We start from the raw sequence: 10,264 nt of genomic DNA, 5'->3' as shown, positions 1-10,264 counted from the left end.
CCCAGCAGTGTACAGATGTGATGTATTTTTTTAAATTGACCCCGATGAGGCATTGGGAAGGAAAGTTGCTAGAAATCTGTTTATAAAGTGCCCAAGTTCTATTCCAATTATTGTGTATATTGTTGCAATCATTATGTTTTTCTTGCACGTTTTCTGTAACAATACATTTTCTTTAATACACTTGTAATAGTGGAGTTTGTCTCTTTAAAAGCCTTTTAAGATTAATTATATGGACATTTTTGTGGACACCTGACCGTACGATTCTTATGGGCTTTCCGAATGTCCGATTCTGTAGGCTCCGTTTGCTGTTATATTAACTTCAATCCACTGGGAGGTTCTTCTAGATTCTGGGGTGTGACTGGAGATTTGGGCTCTTTCAGCTTCAAGTGCATTAGTAAAGGCAGGTACTGATGTAGGTGAGGTGAGGAGGCCTGGGGTGCAGTCAGCATTTCAATTCATCCCAAAGGTGTTCAGTAGGGTGGAAGTCAGGACTCTATTTGTTTAGAGGATGTGAACAGTTTCACACAGAATTTCTTGGCCATTCGGCACTTTAATAGGTGCAGATGAGCTTATTGTACATGCTGGTCAATGCAGTAAAGCCAGTGGTGAACAGTGTAATTAGGAAGGCCGTCACTGTGGCTAGTATAAGACACATTTGCAAGTGCAATCAGATGTTGATAAAGTACTTCTTGGGAGTCATTTACGGTTAAGCTCACGCAACCAGCTTAATGTACTGGCTGCTCAAGTTGCTTTTGGAGGTCTCCAGCTTGCTGGTTGTGGTGCTGTTGCTGCTCCTGCTCAGCTGAGAGTGCTCCAGTGCAGAGCGGCACCTGAGGAAAGCCAGCACTGATTTCTGACAGCGCGACGAGCCGAAATAATAAATGAGCGGATCGATGCAGCAGCTTAAGCTCCCCAGGCACATGGCAACCAGGTAGGCGGCATATGAATTGTCGTCGTGCGCGTGGGCGAAGCGGACATAGTGTGCCATCAGGATGATGTTGGTGGGTCCAAAGCACACGACAAACAGGGCGAGCACCGTGACCACCATGGCGATGGCGCGCGATATCCGGGCTTGGTTTTGTCCACCGAGTGCCCGCAGCGTTTGAATGGTGGCAAAGTAACACACCGCGGTCAAAATCAACGGGATGAAGAAGAACAGGGAGCTGTAGACGGGAAAGAAGTAAAGGTAGTAGCCGCGGAGGTGAGTGATGTCCAACACGTCGTGGCATGTGGTAATGCCCAGTCCAGACACGTACACAGTGTGTTCGGACACGAGCAGGGGCGTGACCCCGCCGATGGAGAGAACCCACATGGTGGCGCAACAGACCGTGGCGATTTTGGGTCTGCGCCACGGCAGGGAGTCTATGGGGTGGACCACGGCCATGTATCGGTCCACAGCAATGCACGTGATCAGCAGCACCGAGCAGTACATGTTGCAGTAGAAGGCCGAGGTGACCAGGCGGCACATGACCGAGCCGTAGATCCAGTTGTTCCCGTTGTAATGATAGGCGATGCGGAAAGGCAGAAGCAGAACGAAGAGCAGGTCAGCACAGGCCAGGTTCAGCATGTAGATTGCAGCCGGCTTCTTAGGGTGTATGCGGCGTGTGAACATGATTAGCGCGAGCACGTTTAGAGGAACACTGATGATGAAGATAAGCATGTAGATGCTCGGAATGAAAACGGTCATCAGACTGCCTCGAAGGTACTGAGAGGCCTTGGAGGAGACTCTATAGCCCTTCTCTCTGTTGTGCTCCTGGCTGACGCCTGAGCCGCTACCCTCCAGGACATCCAGATATTCAGAGATTGACTCATCTCCTGACTCCAGAAATCCTGAAAACGTCCTCACGACGCTCTTATTACCTGCGAAATCAGCAGAACAGTTGGAGAAAGTAGTTTAGTCTACTAAAAGAACTGTGATTAAAATACATACCTATTTTGATACATACATTACACCCTTTATTAAAGCACGTTTTAATACATATACACACATCAACAAGGCATAACATTATGTATGACCACCTGCCTAATATTGTGTTGGCGCCCCCTTTTGCTGCCGAAACAGACCTAAACTTCTTCAGCAATTTGAGCTACAGGAGCTCATCTGTTAGATTGGACCACACGGGCCAGCCTTCACTCCCCACGTTCATCAATGAGCCTCGGCCCATGACTTTGTCGCCGGTTTACCACTGTTCCTTCCTGTTGTGTTCTATTACTATTAAATTGCTATACCATGTATGTTCACTAGGTGGTGTATACATGTTAATGGATGTAAAGAGGTGTTGAGGTGTTAAAAAAACAAGTCTTTTTTTACCACCATCCATTAAAGAGGCTTGTAGCACCGCTGATGCTACAAGCACTAAAACAGTTCTTTTCTCCTAAACTGAACGTGGTTTCAGAGAGATTACGCTTCAGACAGTGTGCTGAAGCCATCGGTGAATCCACTGATTACTGAATTGCTGCACTCCGTAAACTAGTTAAAACATGCATGCCCCGAATTCGCAAAAGACTGGTACTAGAGTCAGATTTAACCCTAGAAAACACGCTAGCGATTGCACAACAAATTGACAGAAGTCATAGCTGAAGGGGAATCAAAACAAGTAGCAGTGATTCAGAAGCAAGTGAAGGCACAAGTGCACAAAAATAAAACAAGAATCAAGTGGAAGGAAGACAAGGGTGTGAAAGAACAGCAGGTGTGTTGCTGCTGTGATTCTGCTAACCACCTTGCAAATGATACGTCCTGTCCTGCATAAAATCTTTTCAATGTAAAACTTGTGGAAAAGTCTGACATTTCTCAAAGGTGTGCAACTCAGCATTAAAGTCAGGTAATGAACTATGCTTACCTGAAGTGAGACTGACTACCATACAGATGACGGAGCCCCAATGGGTACTTTTACCATGGTTACATCCATAGTCCCTATGCAGACCTGCACCATTAAGATGATGGTAGCTACCACAGCACTTTAATCTTTAAAGAGTACTTCAGTTCAGGTCCCAGTCTCCACCAAAAGTGCAGCATCAGATTTACTCAAAAGAGCAATGCTTCAACCATCCAGTATTTCACCTGCTTCTATTGGTAGTCCAGCTCCCATACCAATTGTTGCTGGATTCTGATGCACAAAAATCTTTACACAAAGATCAGTCCTGATTTTAAGCCTGAACAACAAAAACTCTGTTACTTACCACTATAGCAACGGTATCAAATAAACTCAAGATGCTAGAGGAGGATAGCATAATTGAGAAGATTGATTAATCTGAGTGGTTTTCTCCTATTGCGATCCCAAAACAAATAAAAGGGATACTGAGTTGTGTGGCTCAGTGATGTTTTCTTCTATTGGCTACAAAAATGCATACCACCATGTACTGTTACATAAAGAGAGCAGAGGACTGACAGCATTCATTACCCATAAAGGCCAATACCAGTTCTGTAAACTACCATATGAAATGTGCTCAGCACTTCTGCTTTTCAACGCATGATGACCATGATCTTAAAAGGACTTTATAGTGTACAGTATTACTTGGACGATGTGATTGTTCATGGTTCTTCGGAAGTCACAATGCAAACCTTAAAACTGTTTAGTGAAGCTGGTCTAAAACTTAATGCAAACAAATGCAAATTCAACTTAACGACTCTTAGCTTTGATGAATACAGACTCTTAGCAGATTGCCTGCACACGGATGATGCTCATACTACTGCTATTTCTAAATGGTGTTGGTGCTGTCCTGACTCAGCTGGATGACACTGGAACAGCAAGAACGAAGATACTCCTTTTTCGAGAATGAAGCACTGGCCTGCGTCTGGGCTACAAAGAAATGGCATGTGAGGAAGAATATTCCTACTATGCAACAAGGGTATAGGGAATAGTCAAGCTAGTTTACGTGTTGCCAGATGGTCCTCACGCTTAATGGAGTTAAGTAAAGAATATTTTTCTGCCATCAGTTCTTTAATTCACTATTTATTTTTAACATTTTACTTTCACTCATTACATGATTACACAAATATCTGTACTTCCTACTTCTTACATTTTCAAAACAGGCTCATTACTTTAGTTTTAATCTATTTGGTAAAATGTCAATATTTTTTCTATTCATTGCACGGCTTTTCAGTCTAACAATGGTGTATTATTTCCTGGCTCTCACACACCGCAGATGTAGGGCTAGTTTACAAATTAACAACGAGCAATGCAGCGCATTTCTGTTTGACAATTTGAATTAAAAATATAAATAAATTAATGTATATAAAAGAGCCAAAATTATAACCTTCAGCACAACACACATTTATTCATGGCATCCTTTCTTCACTCGGATGTATAAAAGAAATAATAAACTCCACAGAAAAAAAATATTTTTAATCAGTAAACATTTGTTTTATTGATGCGCCAAGTCTCAAGTCAAATCAAGCACCAAAATCCGCTATGATGCACACATCCGGCAATTAACCCTCTGGGGTCGACAAACGCCCCGGCTCGTTTTGTGGCATTTTTTACTCAAACAAATGTCTTTTTTGATAGTACAGATAAGAGGAATACATCATTCGAATCTGTAAAGCTTCTACTTTTATTTGTATACAGTCATAACAACAAATGTGCTTCTGTAAAATAAAGAAAACAGACAGGGGGCGCTCTCTGCTGTCTCTGTCATCTCTCTTCACAGACACAAATAAAACAACCTGAATCTCAGTGAATACTTGCCTCACAGACATAATAAATATATGAATAGAAAGCTCGAAATGTCTACTTTTAAATAAACAAATTCACAATGGAAACAAATATTCTCTGATTATGTAATCCGTATGTAAGTTACAGTTTCTTAAGTTAAGTTTTTAAGTTTAACTTAAGGTACATTTAGAACTGAAAAAAGTGTGTGATTTAGTTAATCACACAAAAATGTGTATTAACAGTTACTTTTTACTTAAGTACATGTCAATGCCCATATGAAAACATGGCTTTTAATATGCTATTTGTGTAATATTGATGATTAAGTTAGAGGTTTGTTTATTTTTATACGCAGTTTTGTGTATAAAAATAGAAAGGGGACAAAGTCAGGGACAGCAGCAATACATTCAAAGTTTTTTCAAGAAGAAACCATGTCAGAGATGGGTAGAAAAAATACAGTGCAGTTGAGAACAATTATTGTCAGTTCAATGCTTTTTATTTTCAAAAAGATAAATGTGTTGTCCAGGCATTTGTGCAGTGCCATTTTTATGTCATCCCACTTGTTTTGGGGCACATGACTTTTCCCATGGGCCCCCTCTAACTGGTTCTTGGACCCCATTAAAAACATCCTACAATCTGCCGCTGGTTCTATTACTATTTTTAATCAATTAACTACTATTTAATTGCTATACCATGTATGTCCACTAGGTGGTATAAGCTACAGCTTATACTGGTGGTATTGGGAACACCACCAGAGCTGCAGTTTTGGAGATGGTCTGACTCAAGTCTGGTCCTAGTCAAACTAACTCAAATCCTTACACTTGCCCATTTTTTCTGTTTCTAACACATCAATTCTGAGGACAAAATGTTCACTTGCTGCCTAACATACCCAACTTACTAACAGGTGCCATGATTAAGAGATAATCAGTGTTATTCAATCACCACTCATAATGTTATAATGGCAATGTTTTATATATATATATATATATATATATATATATATATATATATATATATATATATATATATATATATATATATATATATATATACACACACACACACACACACACACACACACACACACACACACAAACACACAAAGGAAGTATAGGAAGAACTCCTCACACATGAACTCACCGCTGTTCGGGATCAGGGCTGCTGTAGAGAGGAGAGGCAACAGGAGAGCCGCTAGTATGAAGCTCCGCACCATGTTGTCCAAATGAGCCACTTTTACAGAGTAATAAAATCCTCAGGGCGGATAATAAACAGCAGAAATTCCCTTCTGAACGCTCTGTGCTCCAGGAGCTTCCAGTGACTGCTGCTGGTTTTACTGCTGGAGTAACAGAGCAGAGACACAAGTTCCCTCCTTTTGCTCTCTCTCTGTGTCTGCGTGTGTGTGTGTGTGTGTGTGTGTGTTTCTTTTCTCGTATAATAAACGCCCCCAAATGCGCTTTCTCACGAAAAATACATCATCTGTTTGGGTTATTTCAGTCCTGTATTGACTTTTTTGGCTGAACTTCACTTTACAGTGTAAAAAACTAAGAAAAAGTCAGAAGTGAACTAAGAAATATTGTTTCTTTTTTCCCCCCTTTTATTTGGATTTGAGAGCTCGGTTTCACTGAGGATGTGCGCTTTTGACATTGTTACAGATCCCAATATTAGTTATAAGACAAATACAGTAATAAATGACCTTCTCCTACAGTCTTACATTACTGCCAATTTGTCTTTAATAAAGCACTTGTTTAATTTTCTGTATTTCACAACATTATAAACAGTATTTGTAGTAGAACTAAAAAAGTTTATATATATATATATATATATATATATATATATATATATATATATATATATATATATATATATATATATATATATATATATATATATATATATACACACAGTACTATTAGTGCTACTATAATTACTGTACAAATCCATATTAAGGGAAGAAACACTTATTTAAGTAAAGAGGAAAAAAAACAGTCCATCATTACTTTACGAGATGAAGGTCAGTAAATCTGAAAAGTCTCAAGAAATTGAAAGTATCCCCAAACAGTCTCTAAAACCATCAAAAACTATGATGAAACAACTATGATGAAACAAGCTCTCATGAGGACTATCCTAGGAAGATCTATACCGTAGCTACCTCAGAGGATATGTATATTACAATTACCAGCCTCAGAATTGACCGATTTACATAAATGCTTCTCGAGTTCAAGTGACACATTTTAACGACTACACTGCATGAGTCAGGCCTTCATGCTCGAACTGCAACAAAGAAACCACAGAAAAACAACAAGCAGAAGAGACTGAGGAACACATGGAATTGGCATTAAATCAGTGGAAAAAACTGTGCTTTGGTCTGATGAGTTCAAACTTGAGATTTTAGTTTCTAACCACCGTGTCTTTGTTATACATACTGAGAGTGAACTGATGGTTCTGAATGTGTGGTCTCCACTGTGAAGCATGGAGGAGATGGTGCGATGGTGTGGGTGTGCTTTTCTAATTGACACTCTTGGAATTGACATCAAAGTCGAGAGCACAATTAACCAGCATGGCTACCACGGCATTTTGCTGTGTCATGCTATCCCATCTGGTTTGCGTTTAGTGGGACAATAATTTGTTTCCCAGCAGTGCAATGACCCCAAACACACCTCTAAGTTTTAAGCAATGATGGAGTGCTGCATCGGATGACCTGGCCTCCACAATCACCCGATCTATATCCGGTTAAGATGATCTGGGATGAGTTGAACCAGAGCGTGAAGGAAAGGCAGCCAAAAAGCACTAAATACCTCTGAGAACTTCACAAGATTGTTGGAAAAGAAAATCCAGGTTCTACCTCATGAGACTGAACGAGAAAATATTTTTATAATGTACAATGTTATAAATAATAAATAATAATAAAAATAAATAAATAAAATAATATATATATATATATATATATATATATATATATATATATATATATATATATATATATATATATATATATATATATATATATAAGGATTGACAAATTGTGCACACCCATGCATGTGAAGGCAACTGCTGTGATTTATTTATTTTTAATTAAGTAATACTTATCATTTCAGTGTATCACGTATGACTATTTAAAAGAGGAAAACAGCTTAATCAAGTAGAAACGGTAGGCGTCATCTTTTTTCTTTCTTTGATTAGCTTTGACTATTCTTCATGTAATTTCTGTTTGGGAAAAGAAGGCAGTAGTGCATTGTGAAATTCATTAACAGAAACATACCTTCCCCAACGCACACCTTTTTCTTTTTTCTTTTTTTTTTTTTTCACAATATAATATAAAACAGTGTTTTCACATACAGTACTACCTGAATATAAAATATATACTTCAATTTTAATACCACTTAAAATATCATTCATGTACAATTACTGGGCAAAATGGAGCATAAAAATAAAAGATGTAAGCCAAGCGAATCTTTATGGTTTCACGGTCCAGTTCTGAGCTCCCAAAATTTCCCCAAATTAGTTTATCTTTAGCTTATCTTCCAGGCCCGCTGATCTTAATCAGGAGGGAAAGTATGTACACTTGAGTAATGTGATACTAATTCAACCATTCTCTAGAAATCGTTATGATGCTATGCTTTTGGAAAGCTCAGGAACAATACTACAATTTTAAACGTGTGTGCTAAATGTATATGTACAGCTTTGACATTTCAACTGATAGTCTTGATATCTCACAATTAAATACCCAATCCCAAAATTTCCTGCTTTGGTGACTCTTGGATTTTAGAAAACCCTTTTACATTGAAGGCACACTTTACTTACTAAGCATCTCATAAAACCATTTAACAAATTACTCCAATGTAAAAAAAAAAAATTAAAAAATCACTTTCCATAAAACTTTTTGTTTAGTAGAAAAATTAAGAGGTTAACATTGACTTTGGCCTTGTCAAACATTTTCATGACTGCAACTCCTTCATACTGCAGCTGCAGCAGGTCCTGCAAAACAGAAAAATAGACAAAATATAAATATCATATATACTGTGTAAAAAGTAATGAATTTCTGAATACAGCATTGTGTTGACAGCAAAGTCGGTTATTTTTTTTTAGCAGATTTTCCTTTATGGATGAAGGTAATAGGAAGAACAAAGATATGCTGACAGGACACATGTTTCAGAGGGATTTACTTGGAAATGCAGTTGGACTTTTTCCATCTCGACTCCCATAAACTTGGCCTTTATCTCAAAATCCCCAACTTCCTCACAGGGTGAGATGTCGAACATGACATTTTTCAACCTAGGGACAAGGCAAAATAAAAAAGAATATTCAGCAATTGTTTTAAAATTAGAAAACTGCTTGTGGAAAATGAAAAGTGCACCTTATTTGCTTTTGTTATTGATTAATAATAAATCATTGATAATAATAAAAAACACAGTGAAACAGTGAAAACTCTAAATATCAGTAAAACATTTAAGGAATGTACACACCCGTCCCTCTGTTTGTGAAGTAACAGTGTTGTAGAGTTTGTACAGCATGTTGTGAGATCAGATGGTTAACTCACTTTTGAATGAATTTTTGAATGAATCCCTTTTTTTTTTGTTTTGTCCAGGTCCTTGAAAATTTTGCAACTACCTACCCCTGGACTCTATAATCATACTAACAGGAAGCTTCATGTCTCTTTGCGGTGGGTTGTAGTCTGCACTGAATCCCTTGGGCTGTGTAATTCTCTGTACTGTTGTAAACAGTACTGTTGCTACCACTCCTAATGTTGTCAAAGCTTTATCACACTGTAATCTAATGCACAAAAGAACTACGCACTGCTAACCAACACTCACTGAACATCTGTTTATAGGGATAACACGATAAATACTGACAAATTTTATAGGAAAGTCACCTTTTTTTATATATTAAAGTACAGTAATCCCCCGCTTTACCTCGAATCTGGCGCCCCCTGTGTTTTTCGCGGAATTGCATTTGCCACATAATTATTTAGTTTGGCTGATTTTCCCGGTCTGTTGCAGATAAGCACGATAGACCAAAAATGGGAATTGTTTTTATGGAGTTTTATGGTCTAATAATTCATTCATTCATTTTTTCCCGCTTATCCGTAATTCGGGTCGCGGGGGCAGCAGTCTAAGCAGGCCCCCGCCTTCGACTGCTGCCCAATCCTCACAGCACCGTCCCTTACGGTCCCTCCTGCAGGTGGTGAGCCCATGGGAAGGCGGCCCCACGTCATGGACCTCGATATTTCCCTCGTAAGGGACCCCCGGAGCATAGAGGGTTAAGGGCCTTGCTCAAGGGCCCAAGAGTGGCAGCTTGGCGATACCGGGGCTTGAACCCCAGACCTTCCGATCGGCAACCCAGCGCCTTAAAAGCTGGAGCCACCACTCTCCCCTGGTCTAATAATGACATCTATTAATACAAATATAATAATTTATTATAAAATAAAGTGAAATGCTAATACAGTACAGTACTGTATACATAAAATAGCATTTTTTGGGGCGGCGTCCGTTTATCTCGGTTTTTCGTTTAACGCGGGAGGTTTTGGAAACGTAAACACCGTGATAAATGGGGGACTACTGTATGGGCAAATATAATTCATAATAAACTACACTATATGCAGAACTACAATAGTT

At 38.9% G+C, this 10,264-nt stretch overlaps 2 protein-coding genes across 2 annotated transcripts in view; both read right to left on the bottom strand.

Annotated features, from left to right (window-relative positions):
• Nucleotides 1-530: 530 nt before the first annotated feature.
• f2r (coagulation factor II (thrombin) receptor) lies at nt 531-6,040 on the bottom strand. Its single transcript, XM_083526708.1, has 2 exons — nt 5,793-6,040; nt 531-1,860 (listed from the first exon to the last, which is right to left on the bottom strand). Exons 1-2 carry the CDS (start codon nt 5,863-5,865, stop codon nt 713-715), a joined length of 1,221 nt encoding a protein of 406 aa, XP_083382834.1. The 5' UTR covers nt 5,866-6,040; the 3' UTR covers nt 531-712.
• Nucleotides 6,041-7,691: 1,651 nt separating this feature from the next.
• iqgap2 (IQ motif containing GTPase activating protein 2) overlaps nt 7,692-10,264 on the bottom strand; it is a 50,154-nt gene continuing 47,581 nt past the window's right edge. The window contains exons 37-38 of the mRNA XM_083526793.1: nt 8,816-8,924; nt 7,692-8,627 (exon numbers count right to left, since the gene is read on the bottom strand). Of these exons, the coding sequence (XP_083382919.1) occupies nt 8,514-8,627; nt 8,816-8,924 (223 nt within the window). The 3' untranslated portion in view covers nt 7,692-8,513. The remainder of the gene's footprint in view (nt 8,628-8,815; nt 8,925-10,264) is intronic.

This window comes from Silurus aristotelis (assembly GCF_946808225.1).
Source record: "Silurus aristotelis genome assembly, chromosome: 23".
NCBI lineage: Eukaryota > Metazoa > Chordata > Actinopteri > Siluriformes > Siluridae > Silurus > Silurus aristotelis.
The sequence above is the reverse complement of the archived record's forward strand: the minus strand, read 5'-3'. Positions and strand labels throughout refer to the sequence as shown.

Coding starts and splice junctions, on each gene's coding strand:
- f2r (XM_083526708.1), bottom strand. CDS start 5,865: ATGGTGCGGAGCTTCATACTAGCGGCTCTCCTGTTGCCTCTCCTCTCT. Junction 1,861..5,792: donor AGCCCTGATCCCGAACAGCG/GTGAGTTCATGT, acceptor CTGATTTCGCAG/GTAATAAGAGCGTCGTGAGG.